Source organism: Chlorocebus sabaeus, chromosome 21 (assembly GCF_047675955.1).
Source record: "Chlorocebus sabaeus isolate Y175 chromosome 21, mChlSab1.0.hap1, whole genome shotgun sequence".
Lineage (NCBI taxonomy): Eukaryota > Metazoa > Chordata > Mammalia > Primates > Cercopithecidae > Chlorocebus > Chlorocebus sabaeus.
In genome coordinates this window covers 76,704,812-76,724,809 of record NC_132924.1, presented here as the reverse complement: position 1 = coordinate 76,724,809, position 19,998 = coordinate 76,704,812, and the positions used below count along the sequence as shown (strand labels likewise).

The window sequence follows — 19,998 nt, the reverse complement described above, 5'->3', positions numbered from 1 at the left end:
TATCTCCCTCCTGGGGAAATCATAATTCAAATGGTATAAAATTCTAGATTTTTTTCCATTGACGGATGGAGCGGACAAAGATTGATGTGTCTTGCAATGAAAAACTACCAAGCCGACCCATTTGTTTATCCCACTGACTTCTGATCATTTGAAGGAATTTATTGTCATATTTTTAAATATGCATCTAAGGGAAATATTTCAATGCTTGTAAAAGAGAAAAGTAGGCTGGGCGTGGTAGCTCGTGCCTGTAATCCCAGCAGTTTGGGAGGCCGAGGCAGGCGGATCACAAGGTCAGGAGATTGAGACCATCCTGGTCAATATGGTGAAACCCTGTCTCTACTAAAAACACGAAAATAAGCTGGGTGTGGTGGCGCGCAGCTGTAGTCCCAGCTACTCAGGAGGCTGAGGCAGGAGAATTGCTTGAACCCGGCAGGCAGAGATTGCAGTGGGCTGAGACTGCATCATTGCACTCCAGCCTGGCAACAGAGCGAGACTCCGTCTCAAAAAAAAAAAAAGAGAAAAGTAATTAACACTATTACACAGGATTTTAATATGGCACTAAATTATAAATGCTGTTGATAAATACTAGTGATATATTTTAATATGTTGTAATAAATTATATGATGTAATATATATCATATAACCAATATGTTATTAAGATTTACATGTAATATAATTAAGTAATGAATACAAAGAAATTTTTTAGCATGTATAGTGTCTCTGGCAAAAATGCGATGTTAGGGTTTATTTAAAGCCCTTTCTTCGGACCATTTCTATTTTTCTTTAGTGTATAGATTTCATCATATATAGTATCAGTTGTCAGATTTAAGTCTTACTTGAAGCTGGGCTATCTTTCATTGTTGGCAGAATAGTAACACAATTAATGGTACAATTTCAGGTGTGTCTGAAAGATCCTTTTTGCCTCCTAAACACTTATTGAGCTACTCACTGAAATTCCTTTAAAAACATCAAGGGATTAAGGTTTAAAGTTAAAATTCCATCAGAGTAGTTGATACTGTAGCTTACATTCACAGTCACATATAAATGGACTAATATTCCGTTTCACTTCCTGGAAGTATATTTTAATCATGAGGAGATGAGAAAGAGAAGGCTTTGGACACGGAAGTTTGCATTGGCACCCTGGAAAAAAGACAGGGTTAAGGAAAGTAAGAGAGGGGGACTGAGGATATATTTTATATATTTTACAGTTTTGCCTGGACCTGCCCCTATATTTAAGTATTTGCAAATAGATGAGAACTTTTATTTTCATAGAAAATGAAGTAGCATGTAACAGATAATGATTAACATCTATTATAACTTATAAATGTTACACATTCCAAAATTTTAAAGATGCACCAACTGTCTTGGGTATTTTCCCTGTATAGGTAAAAATCTAGTGCTAAACTCAACTTTCTTACTAAGTAGAGACACATGAATCCTAAAGAAACCTTTCATAGACTCTCCATAGTAACCATTAAAAGAAAATTAAACAAAAATCAAGGTAATGATGATGAAAGCATGAAGAAAATATCACAATCCTAAGTTAGCCTAAAGCACAATTTTTTATAACAAAGATGGACAGCTGCAAAATTCAGTAATCAATCTATATCATGAAATTTAATTAATCTTTGTTGATATGAAAAATAATTACACATTTAATGTGTTATTGCAAAGGCGCATTTAATCTTGCCTGCCATTTGACAGCAACATTTTTCTTCTAAGAATCAAGGTGGCTTTTCAGTAGTAGATATGTGCATGGCTTGAAAGATTAGGATCAAAGTGGAGTTTTTTTAAAAGGAGAATGTGGTAATGGTAGCAAAAACACCTTAATTTTCTGTGTGTGTGTGTGTATATATATATATCTGTATCTCTGTCCATGAATTCTTCCTCCCGCCCCCTCTCTCTTACAAATATTAATAAAATGTGACATGGCAGAAGGGGAATTTGATATATTCTAGATACCAAATTATATTTTATATGATAAATAATACAAACCATGTAAATTCTTCATAAGAAAGTTAAATATATCTTGATGCCTTTAGCCATTTGCTATATTTCCTTCAGTATAAATTGCTGCCTGTAATTGCTGTGAATTCCATATTGTTTCTTCATGCCATAGTTGTTCAAAAATGAAGTGTGATTCATAAATTAGACGTGCTAGTTGGCTAACCACTATTACTCCTCGACTATTTTAAATAATTTGCTTGCCTATGATTTATTCAGTAAATAAAAGAACTCCATCTGCTTGTTATTAATAAAAATTTAATATATCTAAGTTAGTCTTTTAATTCCAACTGACTAGAATGTCTTGTGAACTAATTGGTATTTTTATTAATGTAAAATTATGTATCACTGGTGAGACTAAAATTATTCTAGCTTTTCTTCTTAATCATAGGGCTTGTTTTTATTCTAAGATTATTATGAAGTCTAATCTTAGTTTCTTTTTACGTCTTGATTATTATATTTTATCTCCTCTTTGTTCTATCATGTCATCCAGTTCCATAGTGTATATCATTGTAAAACATTTTTTAAACAATTTGATCTTTATATTTGATCTCCTCTTTGTTTCTATGTGTCACCCAATTCAATAGTACATATTACTATAAAACATTAAAAAAATAAATCTATGAGGTTAGGACCTACAAACAAAAGTAAGATTGAGGTAGAAAGTTGGCTTAAGTCTCTGTGTTCTCCTCTAGGAATATTCTGATCAGACAGTTCCACATCTATTCTAACCAGCCACTATAATTTGCAAAGAGTGGTGAAATCACCAGGAACTCCTCTTACACCCAAAGATATGATGTAGAAGTTAAGAACAAGGCTTTAGAGCCAAGTTCCCCAGGTCCAAATCCTGGCGTTTGCACTTATAGTCTGCTTAACCTTAAAGGGATTATTTAACCTCCTTGTGCCTCTGTACTCACATCTCTATCAGGCATATACTGATAATACGTACTATGCAGCAAAAATTTGTTGAGTCCTTATTATGTGCCAGATACTCTAGGTACTTATGTGCTCTAGGTACTAAGGCATAATAGTGAAAACCAGACAAAAATGTTTTTCGCCCTTGCCGTAAGAATAGCATTATTCTAATTTCACAGATGAAGCTGCTGAGACACATAGAAGCCAAGTGCTTTATCTACAGTTGCAAAATCATTAACCATTAGGTGTCAGAGTGGGAACTCTGGCCCAAGAGTCTGATTACAGACCCATAGTCTTAACACCTCTGCCATGAAAATATTGGTCACTTCAGTCACTACTATCACATTCATATACACTATTTTCCTTAAAAGTTGCCTGGCAAATTCTAGTTTCCAGTTGTTATGTTAAAAAATAATACTTATTTTCATCAGAGAGAATATTAACTGCTTTTATAATTATTAATATGAAGAAAAATTGTTTTTAATAACAATGCTAAACAAATTATTAAATCAATGACTGATATTTTCATTGTTAAACCAATTTAAATGTTTATTTAGTTTCTTTCTATATATTATGTATTTTTATAAATATATGCATTTATTTAATAAACAGATTTGAAAAATTAAAATGAAAATTAGTAAAATACTTAATTTAACAAAACCTGACTCTTCTAATAAATTTACACTGATGAAAAATTTTACAGATTTTAGAAAGCATGTAAAATTCATAAATGTATTATAGCTATGTATTTTTAGTTTAAGAACTGTTTTTAGGGCCGGGCGCACTGACTCACACCTGTAATCCCAGTACTTTGAGAGGCCGAGGCAGGCGGATCACGAGGTCAGGAGATCGAGACCATCCTGGCTAACACGGTGAAACCCTGTCTCTACTAAAAATACAAAAATTAGCCGGGTGTGGTGGTATACGCCTGTAGTCCCAGCTACTCAGGAGGCTGAGGCAGGAGAATCACTTGAACCTGGGAGGCAAAGGTTGCAGTAAACTGAGATCGCACCATTGCACTCCAGCCTGGGCGACAGCACAAGACTCCGTCTCAAAAAAAAAAAAGTGTTTTTAAAGTTTTATTTCCGTATTTGCATATGGATTTTCCTTTATTTAGAAAATATGTTTTCTTCTATTGTAACAAGTCCTACCAGTTCTGTACTATTTGTATAATCAATGGTGATAGTCATGTTAGTCTACCCCAAATATCCATGTACAAATTATTTGAAGGAAAACTAGGTAATTACTTTTTAAATAACTTTCAATATGTAAAACAGCACATTGCCAAGAGGTGGTTTAGCATATTTCTTCACACAATAAAAATATGAAAGCCAATCCAATTTCTCAGTAAATTCAGCCTTAGATGTTGAAGTTTTAAAATAATTGCTTTCTAAGTAATTCAACTAGTCACTTGACTTAGGAAATTTTTATTTGCTCATTAGTTTAAAAAACAAAAAACAAACTCAGCCCTTCCAGTGTGTCTTTACTGCAAGCACCTTTCCTGGTGTTTAATTGTACTTTGACGGTGACAAATATTCCCTTTGCCATTTGCTTCACAATTCACCTGTGTATGGATGCGAGCAGCATGGTACTGTGATTTATGGAGCTTTCAAGTAGATGTCATTGCAGTGGCAATTAATATATGGTTCCTGCTGCTGTGTACAATAATTGCTCCTGGAAATTAGATATTATTCTTAATTTTCTTCCCCATTTGTCAGATACAGGTTTATTATCATAGCTGCCATGACACAGCAGATGACCTCACACACTATGATAAACTCATGGGAATGAGGAAGTATCCTGGTTCCAAACAGCCAAAACTGTAATATGTGTAACAAGCTGCCCAAGATCCTTTACCAGACTGTGATGAATACTGTCGCTATGACCACCATGTTTATTGAGAGCTTTTTCAAAAGCGGATGAGTGAACGCAAAGTTACATTTTGGGGTGTGTGTGGAAGATTTTGTTGGAAACAGACAGGAAACTGGACATCTCAAAGAAACATGTTTATCATCATGGGAGAACTATTTTTTAATGCTATACTTCAGGGGAAAATCTATCCCACTATAAATATTTGTGTTTTAAGATGACAAAATAATCTGAATTTTGACCCTTTTTTTTTCTCTAGAATAATCTCTGTAGAACTACCAGATGATGCAAGGCAGTTTGGAATTCAGTTCAGGTGGTGGCAGCCGTATCACTCTTCCCAAGGAGAAGATGTATGGGCTATTGATGAGATTATCATGACGTCTGTACTTTTCAATAGCATTAGTCTTGACTTTACCAATCTTGTGGAGGTCACTCAGTCTCTGGGATTCTACCTTGGAAATGTTCAGCCGTACTGTGGCCATGACTGGACCCTTTGGTAAGGATTTCATTGTTGTTGTTGTTACAGTTTGCACTAGGAATTAGAACATGAGGATGATCTTCCAGTCTATTCAGCACTTAGCCATTTGTTGACAAGTATTTACTAAAGAGGAACTACTTGAAAATAGTACTTCTGTTACGAGTATGTCTACACAAGCCTACTTGTATGTCTGCAAGTAAAATGTCTTGGGAAAGAGGACCGAAAACAAAATACTGATAGATTTAAATAAATGTAAAATTTTATGGCCGGGCATGGTGGCTCACACCTGTAATCCCAGCACTTTGGGAGATCGAGGCGGGTGGATCATGAAGTCAGGAGATCAAGACCATCCTGGCTAACAAGGTGAAAGCCCGTCTCTACTAAAAATACAAAAATTAGCCAGGTGTGGTGGTGGGCACCTGTAGTCCCAGCTACTCGGGAGGCTGAGGCAGGGGAATGGCATGAACCTGGGAGGTGGGGCTTGCAGTGAACCAAGATCACGCCACTGCACTCCAGCCTGGGTGACAGAGCAAGACAATGTCTCAAAAAAAAAAAATTACTGTATATATTAATCTCAAATTTTCATTTCCCACAGTTACATATTTAAAAAAACAAACAAACAAAAAACCTCTTCAAAAAGTGTTAGTAATTAAAGTGACTGCCATATTCTCCCTCAGAGGCCCATGGGGTTCGTAATGAAACATGAAGTCACTCTAGTGACTATTTTAATAAAATTTATCATGAGTAGCTCTGTTTTCATGCTCTCTTATATAAGACCCCAGAAGTATTTTTAGCCATGATTGGTTAACTAACATCTCCTTTTTAATCCATGTTATCAAACATTATTGGACCAGTGACTCATATAGTTAATGCCAGTGGGGTTTCAAAATTGTGGGATAGCCTAATTAAGGTACCCTTCATTTTTAGATTTTTCCTCCTGGGGTCATATGCGAATTTAATTATACAACAAACAGTAAATAATTTAATGGTGATTAGTACTTCATGTACATCAGTAGGATAATACAGCAGTGTTAACTAGGGGCAGGAGCTGGCTACTTTACATAGGAAACTCCCAAGAGGCTTCTCGGAGGAGGCTACCTTTGTGTAGTTCACATGGTGGGTATAACATTCCACTGATTGGGAAGTGGGAGAACATGAAAGCTCCAGCCACATGAAGATCTGGAGGAAGAGAAATGCAACTACAGAAAACTTTGTGGTGCACACAGTTCCCCCAGGCGAGAGTGACCATGACATGTTCAAGGACCAGGAAGGAGGCCAGTTGTCCTGGAGACCAGGTAGTGAGGTAGTGAGTGTCAAGGAAACCAAGAGATGTGCAGAGGCTAGTTCTTTTAGGGTCTTCTAGACCCAGAGATCCTGGACTTAAACTCAGTCCTGTGTGATTCCAAAACCCACAACCTTCACCACTGTGTATACTGCCCCTCTCTAGGTTCCATTAGGACCGGAAATATGATTGAAGAATCATTTTCTAAGAGACTTTTATTTTGTATTGAGTCATGGTCAGACCAATTTAATTCCTTCAGATGAATCTCACTGAAAGCTATTCACCACTGTTGCCTCCAGAGAGCATATCATAAATGACCCATCAGTGACCTTATCATAATTAGAGGTAAATTTTACACACTATTGCACAGAAAATTACCTTCAATGGGACTTGTGCATGTATAGTCAGATCTTACACACAGCAGGCTCAAATTCTAGCATCAAAATGACCGCTAATAGAATGGAAGTACAGCTGGTCACTTTTGCTGCAAGCACTGTCAAACTGGATAGAATGAAATTTCTAAATTTCTATAAGACAAAGTAGGAAGGTGGTAGTTTTTGGTTTTTTGTTTGTTTGTTTTTTTGTTTTTTTGTTTTTTTGAGACAGAGTTTTGTTCTTGTCACCCAGGCTGAAGTGCAATGGCGTAATCTCAGCTCACTGCAACCTCTGCCTCCTGGGCTCAAGAGACACATTTTCTATTTGATAGACTCAGATGCTTGTTTTTACAGATGTTCTTTGTTAGTCCCAGAGACTTTAAAGAAAATAAAGGAATAAAGCAAATAAGGTGTAAAGATGTAGAACAAAATGAGATTTCTTAGAATTTCATGCTTCTGAAAATTTAAATTGACCTGAATTTACAGTAATTCAAACTGATCATGTACCATAAACTCTATCCTTCAAGTTTGTGTAGAAGAGTTTTTTCCTAACACTTTTAATATAACAAAGAGTCATATCATGAATGCAAGTCCTGTATCATGTTTACTTTCATAAATAGTTAACATCTGCTCAGATAAATGCAAAAGTTGCTGCGCATTTTAATTTAACACTTGCATTGAATGCATGATAACAGCAGTTTAATTTCTGTGCTTTGATCAAAACCCTAAGAACAATATCCTTTCACACAAGTCTGATGAATATTCTTAACCCACCACCGCTTTAATTGGTGGAGATACATTTACTTTGTGAAAGTACAATCACAGTAATTATGGAAAAACCATAAGAAAACATAAATAATTGTACAATCCCCATGGGCACCTTGAGCAGCCCCATAGGAGTTTTATTAACAACCACATGTGAGCAATCGATTTGACTTTCTGATCTTCTCTGAAAGGAAAAGGAGTTGTCTTGGTTATGAAACAACAGAGAGTATACCCTGGCGGTGATAATGAGACTACAGAAACACATTAACCACTTTAATAAGGACATGAAAAATGCTTGCCTCTCATTAAAATGAAACAACATGGAAGATCTCAAACTGTTCCTATTTTCTTAGCCAGTGAGTCAGAATAAAACCCCTTTTAGTGACATTGTTTTCTCTCTGCCACTGTTGAGAAATACATTGTCCAAGATTTAATGTGAATTCACCTTGGGGATGTTTTTCAGAAACACTTGTTACAATATTAAAATTTAAGTGATTATATTGGCCAACTATTTATTATAATCTCATAGTCCTAAAACAAGCTGTCATTTTTTAAATGTAAAACCTTTGGAGCATATTGTCTTAAGAAGTAAAAATTATTTAAACATATTTAAGTATGCAGTCTCTGCCCTTTAATGACCTTGTTTCTCCCAAGGGAAATTTTGAAATATATATGTGGTCTTACGAATGGCTGGTGTTAAATTAATTGTTGTTGGTTTTTCTCAGCTGTGAGTTCTTTTGGTTCTCATTTTCTAACTCATGACTTTCCATGAGTGTAGATTGTCATTACTCAGAGTGTTCTTCAGGGAAAACTTGGACAATTGCTTTTTCATTAGAAGAACTACAGTCAATATGCTATAAATCACTTTCCAGCATGTCATCCTAGAGCACTTTCTTCCAGTGGAGAAAGGAATTGCTTTTAATTCTTCAAATACTTTCTTCCATACGTAGTATCTGAACTCAGAACTTCTGTCTCCTTTAGGTTCTAATATTCCTTAAAACCTCTTACATATATTTTAAGATCACTAAGGGAAAAATTCTAATTGAAGTTTATTATATTGCATCTAGTACTATTAGTGATAATACCAAGGGAACATTAACATTCCTCTGGTTTATTAGATGAACATAACATTCATCTAATAAACCAGCTAGATACAACAGGTGAGAAGGACATTGCTGTCGTATTAAACATAGAGTTTGGGTTTTAAAATGTGTACAGTTAAGGCCAGGCACAGTGGCTGATGCCTGTAATCCCAGCACTTTGGGAGGCCGAGGCAGGCAGATCACCTGAGGCCAGGAATTCAAAGACCAGCCTGGCCAACATGGTGAAACCCCACATCTACTGAAAATACAGAAACTAGCAGAGCGTGGTGGCACATGCCTGTAATCCCAGCCATTTGGCAGGTTGAGGCACAAGAATCACTTGAACCCAGGAGGCAGAGGTTGCAGTGAGCTGAGATCATGCCACTGCACTCCAGCCTGGGTGACAGAGCAAGACTGTGTCTCTAAATAAATACATAAGTGTACAATTGAGAGAGAATAGTTGTTGTAGCATTTAGAATTGGCAATTGTTTTTAGGAAATATGGTGTGGTACAAACATAGGCTTTGAGGTCATAGGCCTGAGTTCAAATTCTCACACTGCCACTTAGAAACTTGTAAAATTAAAGCCAGATAATTTTAACTAAGGAGGAATTTTGAGTATATATTTTGATGTAGCTGCTTTAGGAAGTTTGCATCAAAGCAACTTTATCAAAAGAGGAAATAACTGAGTTTTGTTAGTAATGTACAACAGACATCCCTGACTTCTAGCTCCACCAAGAACTTCTACCCTTTCATCCCATCTTTGTCTTTCATTCCATTCATGAGCTAGTGCCATCCCTAACCCTTACTCCGACTCTAACCACTGCCCTATACAGCCTCACTCCATTGCCAGCCCCTAATCATGAACTATTAGTTGGGCATAGAGTGAGAACACCAGTCTTGCACATTCTTTTGTAATTTCTAGAAGGTGATGTATTTTAATGATTTCTTTTTTAAATTACCAAACCTTTTCCCATATCAAAACAGTAACATCAAAAGACCACATATTCAAGGAAATTTGCTTAGCCTCTTTGAGCCTGAGTTTTTCTTTTCTTTTTCTTCGCACCTTATTTATTTTTATTTTTTTTCTTTATTTCTTCTAAAAACAAGGAGGGGATACATGTGAGCCTGGAGTTTTCATCTGTAAAATGGGAGCAATGATACTTACTCCCAAAATTGTTATAAACATTAAATGAGATGTTAGATAGCAAATACCTACCATAAGCCTGCCATTTCCATTCCCTTCACTGTCTCGTTGAAAGAAAGAAAACTGGTGTCTATAAGATCCACATAATGAGCAACGTTTTTGAATTTTGAAAGCTAAAAAATGTTATTTTGCCTGAGCAATACAAAAGAGCATTCTCTGAAATTTAAAGAGATCAAAATAGAAATGTTAAGAGCTTTATTGTATAAACTAGATTTGGTTGAGGGAGAAGGTTGTAGGGTTGTGCAACAGAAAGGTCATAGTGGGTATACTTATTTTTGCCAGTACTTTCCTGTCTAAATGCCAATCACCATCACTATACAGATGGATTACATTCTAGGAATGCTGAATATGTTATCATAGAAAGTATTTTGTGAATGGTGAGTGATTAGGTTACTAGGAAATCCCAGACCTGAAGGATCCTAAAAGCCTGTTTATCTCATAATGTAACTTAAACACAGTTCATTTGCAATAAAAAGGTAGAAAAAAGTGCTATGACGCTACTAATAATTAAAGCAAAAATTAAGATAAGAAAAGCTATAGTTTTGTTTATCGTTAATGGTGCTTGAGGAACAGCAGATATAACTAAAAGATTTAAAGATAGACGAGACCTGTAGAAATGTTCAAAGGGCCTCTTGGGTACTTTCATGGGCATGAAAGACAGAAGGTTCCTTATGTCTAATTTTATTTTTTTTAATTAAAGCTTTTTTTTTTTTTTTTTTAAACACAAGTAAATCACTGATACTAGTTATCTGTTGGTCATTTTTTAGAGAGAGAAATTTCCTAAAGTAAGTAGAGAAAGTACAAAGAAAGTAAAAGAGCAACATGAACAAAGTGAAATCAGCTGTGATTTACAAAAGGCATGAGGAGGCCAGGCGCAGTGGCTCACACCTGTCATACCAATGGGAGGCCGAGGCGGGTGGATCACCTGAGGTCAGGAGTTCGAGACCAGCCTGGCCAACCTGTTGAAACCCCATCTCTACTAAAAATACAAAAAATTATCTGGGCATGGTGGCGGACGCCTATAATCCCAGCTACTTGGGAGGCTGAGACAGAAGAATCACTTGAACCTGGGAGACGGAGGTTGCAGTGAGCCAAGATCGTGCCATCGCACTCCAGCCTGGGCAACAAGAGTGAAACTCCGACTTAAAAAGAAAGGCGGGGGGCATGAGGAAAAAAGGGTCACATTGAGTAGTATGTGATGATGTGATGGGAGGATCTTTGAAACCTGATTTTCCACACCCGCCCCAGGTAGCATGATCAGCCCTAGAGAGAATAGGAAGCTAGAGGTGTAAAATGAAGAGAACAGTTGCAGTGTGGGTGCCCAAGTCAAAGGGAATTGACAAATGCGACATGTTCAGGACATTTTAAAAGTATGTGTTCATATTTCATGGGATATTTATGAGCATGGACAAGCAAAAATTATTTGTTTGTATATTTTATGAGAAGCAGCAGTCACCCAGGCAAAAATCCCAGATTAAAAAGGATCCTTAAAGCATGTTTATCTCATAAGTTAAATACAGTTCATTTGGCATAAGAGCTAGAAAATAGTACCATGGCTTATTAACAATTAACCAGTACTTTAGTGTTATATTATTATATAATAATGTGACAGAACTGAATGATAGGTAAAATTTGAAGTTATACAGGATGGGCTATTTGTTAACATATGTGTAGGTTATAAGGACCATCAGGAATCCACAATAATGTGTAGTAATGGGTAACTCAAAGAGTTTGCCAAAATGATCTGAGAATGGCCATCAGAGCTCATGCTACATAAACCTGCCTCTGTAGGGACATTCAGGCCCACAGGAGGATCTGCACACAGTGAGCAAGCATTGTACCACACATTTTAAAATGAGGTCTACCTCTCCTTCTGCTACCTTTTGGTTAATTTATTGAAATAGGAATATGTGTTTAAAGAGGTTTGAATCAGAATCTTAACTACATGCAGATCTTTATTCCTTTAGACCAATCTTAAGAAACTAGTCAGTGTTTGCCTGATACTAATTGTAAGGATTGTGTTGTTGGTAAACATGGGTGAAGGGGGAGTCAGATTAGTGCCTAAATGGAATATTAGATAGCCCTATTCCTTGGTTCACAAGGAAAAAAAATTATTGACAATCCTTGATAAAATGAATCAACCTATAGAATAACAGCCTAGTAAATTTTGTTAGGATTTTCCTTTCACGAAACATCAACCTGTAGCTTATATAGAAATTTTGTCTGTTTAAATAGTTTGTTAGCAAGCTTAGAGTATTCTTGGAATTGTCTCTTACAAAGACTATTAAAATGAGCAGTAAATCAACAATGTTGTACTGCTGAAGGAAGTCAGTCCGGGTGAGATGGCTCTCAGGAGTAAATGATTATCTAGGAAGCTTAGCAGATAGATAGGTAAATACATTGAGTGACAAATGGAAAAGTCACTTCCTATTATTCTCTACTGCTGTGAAGAGTATTCTCAGTACTGAAGACTTTTGGTGCCTCTATAAAATTGCCAACATAATAGAATAGATTTATAAGTGACTTTCTAAGCTAGAGCCTATTTATTTAGCTTTTCCCCAGTGAGGATTTCATTACCTGAAGTTTTTCATTTATTGATAGACTAATTTATACATTCAGCTATTTATTGATTGATTTACAGGCACTATTTGTACTAAAAGTGTAGCAATTAGTGTTGGGGACAAAGATAGAAAGGCCCTTTGCTTGTGAACCTTACATTCTAGAGGGAAATAACAGGTACTCAAATTCGTAATCATATTCCAGACTGTGATAAGTGCTGTTAGGGTAAGAGAAATGGGGTTTTATGTGGCAGAAGTGGAGAGTGGAGCTATTTTAGGTAAGAGGGTTGGGGAAGACCCCTTGGGAGGCATTAGAGTCTAGAATGATGAAAGAGACAACTATGTAAAAGTATAGAAAAAGTGCTGTGCAGGCAGAGGGAACAGCAAGGGCAGAGGCCCTGAGGCAGCCAAGAAACTAGATCATATAGCTTCATAGAACAATATAAAGATGCTGGATTTTACTCTAGTATTACAGGAATCCAGCAAATAATTTGGAGCAGGGGAGTGATGTAATCTTCCTTATGTTTAAAAAATATTTGTGGTTGCATTGTGGAGAATGGGGTAGAGGATAATAGAAGGAGCAATAGAAGGAGCAGTAGAAGGAGCTCAGCTAGGATGCTAGTAATGTCATCTTCATGTGCTTAGGATAGGATGGTGGCAGTGGATGAATGGACTATTTGAAGATATATATTAGAGCATGTATTAATGATCAGGACCTGCCTAAGGGATGGATTTAACGACTATATTCTAAAACTTACGCCATGTTGATGTCCACAGGGTTAATTTTTAAGTCACATATTTCTCCAAAGTTAGAGTTCTCTAAAAATCTTGTTTTGGACTAAATAGCTGAGTGAGGTTTCAGAAATAAGGAAACAGACCACTAAACAAATTAACAGCAAGAAAAGTCTACATTTGATGGTTTACATTTGTACTTCTTTCTGGTTTGTTGAAACACATTTAGCAGTCTGAGACAATTATTTTTATTTTTGTTTTTATTTTTCTGAGACACAGTCTCGCTCTGTTGCCCAGGCTGGAGTGCAGTGGCATGATCTCAGCTCACTACAATCTTTGCCTCCCAGGTTCAAGCAATTCTCGTGCCTCAGCCACCTGAGTAGCGGGGATTACAGGCGCCTGCCACCACGCATGGCTTATTTTTGTATTTTTAGTAGAGATACAGTTTCGCCATGTTGCCCAAGGTGGTCTCAAACTCCTGGCCTCAAGTGATCCACCTGCCTCTGCCTCCCAAAGTGCTCAGATTACAGGCTTGAGCCACCGCACCCAGCCAAGTCCGAGACAGTTATTTTCTATGGACAGTGGTTCACAAAATCTCCTTGACAGGCCCTGGTTGAGCCATGTGGGTCAGCCTCTGCAGCCTCCTCCCCTGCCTTGCTGCCTTTCACTCAGTCTACTCCAGTCACACTGCACTTCCTTCTCTCTGCACCAACAAGCCAAGCTCTGTCCTCTCCCAGCACCTTTGTATGAGCTGTGCCTCTGCCTAGGAACCTTTTCCATTATTTCTTTTGGGCACAGTGCTTGCAGCCTCCAAGTTTTCCAGGAGACTGGGAAAAGTCCAAGGGCTGCAAAAATGTGTATTATCTCAAAACTATGAGAAGAAACTCACCAAAATAAAATGAATACATTTTAATTAAATGTCTACAAAATACTACATTAGGCTAACTTCATTAATTGCTAAATTTCATATTCATAAAATTTCAAGATGGAAATAATATTTTGATCACATTCCTTAGTATGCTGAGAAATCACAGCCAAAAGTATATTAAATGCATTACTAGTAGCCAAATGAAATTTAAAGGCAATGTTACAAAATCCGTTTGGGTACTTTTTGCAGCCCAAAATATTTATATTTAATGTGAGACCTAGGTGCATTTTAATATGTTTTCTATGAAGTGAGATGAAATTTCCAAAATTAAAAGTTTCAAGATCCTCAAAAGTCTTAAAATGGCTCTGCTTGAGTATGCTCTAAATAAGGCACTTGGTTGCACATAGTTGGAAGGAAAAGGAAAGATAATTTCAAAGATTCCTCATGTATTTTCTCTCTCCCCTCCATGCTAAATGTTTTCAGCCAGGGCATCAGACCTGACTACATCAACCAGTGTGTTCTGTTTCAAAAGGGAGTGATGTTCAAGGAAATAGAGGAGACAGAAAAGAACTGAGAGAGACAAGAGTGTGTTGAAAGGGCAAATCCTAATGATAAGTAGTATAAATGTGGATCAGGTTAGGCCAGGCATGGTGGCTTACGCCTGTAATCCCAGCACTTTGGGAGGGCGGATCACTTGAGGTCAAGAGTTCAAGACCAGCCTGGCCAACATGATGAAACCTTATCTCTACTAAAAATACAAAAATTAGCTGGGTGTGGTGGTGCGCATCTGTAATCCCAGCTACTCGGGAGGCTGAGGCAGGAGAATCACTTGAACCTAGGAGGCGGAGGTTGCAGTGAGCCGAGATCATGCCCCTGTTACTCCAGCCTGGGTGACAGAGTGAGACTCCATCTCAAAAAAAAAAAAAAACAAAACAAAACAAAAAAAAAACTGTGGATCATGTGAGTTCTCTTCAGCCAAAATTGAATCTGGAGATAATGTGGATGCAACATAAGAAAAACAGGAATCAGGGAGTTCGTCATAGCCTGAGATCAGAGATGAATTGAAGTTGTGTTAGTCCATTCTCACGTTGCTAATGAAGACATACCTGAGACTGGGCAGTTTATAAAGAAAAAGAGGTTTAATGGACTCACAGTTCCACGTGGATGAGGAGGCCTCACAATCATGGCAGAAGGCAAAAGGCATGTCTTACATGGCGGCAGATGAGAGAAAATGAGAGTCAAGCAAAAGGGGTTTCCCCTTATAAAACCATCGGTTCTCATGAAACTTATTCACTACCATGAGAACAGTATGGGTGAACCCACCCCCATCATTCAGTTATCTCCCACTGGGTCCCTCCCACAACACGTAGGAATTATGGGCACCACAGTGCAAGATGAGATTTCGATGGGGCACAGTCAAACCATATCAGAAGTGGAGGACAGAAGCAGGAGAAGCTGGAAACAGCGAAGGCTCTTCTCATCACCCTCATTCCTACATTAATGGCAGGGAAATATTGCCCCTGACAACTCATCTACACACACACACACACATACACACACACACTCTTACTTTCCTGACAAAAGACTGGCAGGCACCATGAGAGCGGTGAGGATCAATTCTTCCCTGGGTGCATGGTCTCCTGCAGTCGGCCTCTCTCTGACTTTTGGTCTCCTTCTCTCCCTTATTCTCTGGGGGACACAGCCCACGTTGTGCTTTGCACTGACTCCCCCTCCAGTGGGCACCTAGCAGAGGTTTGCTTTTTCATCCACAGATTGCTCCAGCTGATATGCATTTTCTAAAAAATGCCGTGAGGTGGGCACAAGGAAGACTTATCAACAGAAACTTGACAGAAATCTTTGAAACCATGATCTCACCAACAAATTTCTATAAACTTTAAAACTATGTATTTGTTAAAGTTTTTGGAATTAGTTGCTGGCATCTGGAATGTTGGGTAAATTGGCCTAATTTTATAGGAGACACAGGCGAGTGGCTGGGCTGAAAATGGAATCTGGACTTCAACAGAAGGGGTGGAGGAGCTGCTCTCTGAGGCTTCTGGAAGAATCTCCTGTCCCACAGCAGCACCGCTGCAAGTCCACATAGCCTGGTTAGAAAGAGGAGACAGTGTTCATTTGTGGTCATCATGGCCGTTGCGTACAGACAACCTGAACCTCACAGTGGACACATTCCCCCCAATTCTATCTCCCATGAAGTTAGCTGATCCTTGAGAGTAAACTGCCACTAAGCACCCAATTTGATGCTGAGTTTTCACTGGGTAGCATCTTTCTGTAAATGCTGAATTTTTTTTTTTTTTTTTTTGAGACAGAGTCTCACTCTGTCACCCAGGCTGGCGTGCAGTGGCATGATCTCGGCTTACTGCAAGCTCCGCCTCCTGCATTCATGCCATTCTCCTGCCTCCGCCTCCCGAGTAGCTGGGACTACAGGCGCCCGCCACCACGCCTGGCTAATTTTGTCTTTTTGTATTTTTAGTAGGGACTGGGTTTCACCATGTTAGCCAGGATGGTCTCGATCTCCTGACCTCGTGATCTGCCCACCTTGGCCTCCCAAAGTGCTGGGATTACAGGTGTAAGCCACCGCACCCGGCCAATCCAAATACTTAATTAACAGCAGCCAAGAAACTCAACTTATGCTTTTTACTAAAGAGTTTATCTAGCTTAAAGTAAGATTTTAGCCCTGAATTGAAGAACTATGTACAAATTTCCAAACTGAGAGAATGGGAATGGGAATGAAAAAGCTGAAGAATATACACTGTGAACTTTAAATAGGAAAGGTAAAGATAAGCAAAACAACACAAGTGCTAGGGGCAAAAAGTATAAAAAGAGCCTGAAACAGTTGCTGAGAAGCACATGTATTCCAAAAGATTTTTGATTCCTGACATAACCCGAAAATCTTATCTAGATAAATAAGAAGTTGTCTATCCACTTAGAAATCCATAAAGACATTTTAAATGAAGTATTGGGTAAATACATGCCAAAATGCATTGGTAGAGAGATTTCAAATTTGTTTGGAGCTGTAGCTGCTGCCCCTTCTAGGCAGAAGGAGAGGCTAGAGACCAGTAACAGGTGATGCTGTCAGAGGGAGAGGCCCATGGGAAGGCAAAATCAGTCAGTGTCTCCACACATTGAATATCATAGAATGGGGACTATCATGCAAAACCTGTTCAAATTACAAATGGAAAATTACAACCACAGTAACTTAGAGTGTTATTTTAATTTTCTGCTCTAGTGCTTGATGGATCTAGCAAACAAAAAATAAGTGAGAACATAGACAAATTAAGAAGGTAATTGTCTTACTTCATTTGTGTTCCTATAAAGGAATACCCGAGGCTGGGTAATTTGTAAAGAAAAGAGGTTTATTTAGCTCATAGTTCTGCAGACTGTACAAGAAGTACAGTGCCAACATTTGCCTCTGGTAAGGGATTCAGGCTGCTTCCACTCATGGCAGAAGGAGAAGGGGAGCCAGTAGGTACAGAGATGACATGAAGACAAAGGAAGCAGGAGAGAGGGCAGGGAGGTATCAGGCTGTTTCTAAGAACCAGCTCTCAGGGAAACTAAGAAAGCAAGAACTCACTCATTACCTCAAGGACAGTACCAAGTCATTCATGAGAGATCCACCACCATGGCCCAAACATCTCCCATTAGGCCTCATCTTCAGCATTAGGGAACAAATTTCAAAATGAGATTTGGAGGGACAAACATCCAAACTATGGCAGTAATTAACAGGCAAGATTTAGTATATATATGTACATGTATATGTATGCATGTACATATACATGTATATGTATACATATATGTGTATACATGTATGTGTAGCCAATAAACATGAATAGCTTCTAAATTTGTTTAGTAATCAAAAAATTTAGATTAAGAGAGTGTAGGCATAAAGTGGCCAAAATAAAAAGTGTCATCAAAGTTCAGTATTGACAAGTAGGAAGAATTGGCACCTCAGTCATTGCTGATATTCTTGGTAAATGTAACTTGGTGCAATCTTTTTGGAGGGCAGCTTGACAATAAGTGTCAACTTTTTAAGTGTGTGTTTGCTTTAACGAAGCAATGTGCTTTTAGGAATTTAACCCAAAGAGATAATTGGATAAGTGCACAAAGATATACAAGGATGTATATTATAGAAGCATTGCTTATAATAGTAAACAAGTGAAAACAACCTCCCCAAATTTTTATAATTGAAGATTGGCTTGATTCATTAAAAAATCAAAATGTCTCACCATATTTTTCAATATAGAAAGATGGCAATGAAATGTTGTACAAAGGAGTAAAGCAGATGTACTATGATTTCATAATTTTTTTAAAAAAAGAAAAGTAATGTGTGTGTACACATGAGAAAAACTGTCTGGAAGTGTTTTTACCAAAAAACTGTACATTTTGTGGTCATCTTTAGAAGGTGGAATTGCACATTTTTACCTTTTAAAAAATGCTGCTTTTATATTATCAGGTTGTTTTTTCCATTAAGTGTACAATTTCTATAATCCACTAAAATAATATGGTTATTTGTTTTGAAATGTAATATAGAAATAACAAGTGAGTTAAAATGCTGCCTTTAAGCCCACGACATCAACAAGTTTATCTAATCTAGTAAACATTTCTTCGGTGATTACAAGAACATAACCAATAAAAGAATGATATCGGAGAGGCTTAGATTCATTCACCTCTTCTTCTTCAGATGAATATAACTTCTGAATGGTATCAAAACAAAAACAACATTGTATGGCTCTTCTGTTTTTCTAGAAATGAGCTCTGCAGACCTGTTTTTTCTGTGGGATGCTTGAAAATAATAGAATGTTGCTTAGGTTTCTAAGAAATGTAAATATGGATGCATTAGCTTCTCTTATGGCACATGAATAGTGAGATTTCATCCATACTGACTTATATACTAAACTGCTCTTAAAGAGATGGGCTCAGTTGTAAAAAATGGTTCAGTTCCCTAGGTAGCTTGGCTGTTTGACATGAATTTGCTTTTAAGGAACTTTGTGGCTCAAGTATTCTCCCACTTACTTTGGCTATGTGTGTCTGCCTTTCATATAAAAGAGGCTTTTTTCTGGAGATGGGAAAGAGGCTCTGGGAAAATGCAGAAACTGATTTACTTAAGTGAAGATAACCTCAAAACCTTGTCGGTATTCATTACAGCATTTAAGTAACTATAGCTTTGTTAAACTTCCCTACTCCCCAGTTGAGAGACCTCACTCACATGCTCATTTTATTTAACAAACATTCCTTGGGAGCCTTTGAGAGGCAGGATATAGTAGAAAGGACTTCAGAGGAGAACCCAGAAGGCCTAGTTTCTAGCTTTTTAGTACCTGTGTGACCCTGAGGCCAGCAACTCAGCTTCTCCATTTTCCTTCTCCATAACACAATGTTAAGGATCGCTGTTGGTCTCCCAGAGGGTCCTGACTCAAAGGTCAAGTGAGATAATCCAGCTGTTAGAAAATCATGATGTCCAAAACAATGTGCTTCTGTGAGTTGTAGGCAAGGTTCTGAGGGCTTTAGGAGATGCAGAGATGAATAAGATATGATCCCTCCCTGTGGACAGGCTTCCGACCTGATCAAAAAACAGATCTTCAGCAATACATGAGATTAAGCAAGGGAGGGTGAAGCAAAGGTGCTGTAGTATGGACTAAGCAGAGAATTATGGAGACTCAAATTCCACTAGGCTCTTATCCATTTGGCCAGTGTCATAGTCTACTAGCCTTCTTAGAGGTGGGAATAAAGAGGGCTAGAAAGGTAATCCTGTCCTAAGTGGAGTTATCCCCATTCTCTCATTAAATCTTGCAATTAGATGTAGGAGCTTTATTTTTGAGGCACCCTTGCAAGTCAATATAAATAAAGCTAAGCC

At 37.7% G+C, this 19,998-nt stretch overlaps 1 protein-coding gene across 2 annotated transcripts in view; it reads left to right on the top strand.

The window, feature by feature from the left end:
• The window catches only part of RELN (reelin), a 516,825-nt gene that overhangs the window by 337,316 nt on the left and 159,511 nt on the right, over window positions 1-19,998 (top strand). For both annotated transcript variants that reach the window (XM_073009223.1, XM_007982474.3), the window contains exon 20: window positions 5,048-5,284. In XM_073009223.1, the coding sequence (XP_072865324.1) occupies window positions 5,048-5,284 (237 nt within the window). The remainder of the gene's footprint in view (window positions 1-5,047; window positions 5,285-19,998) is intronic.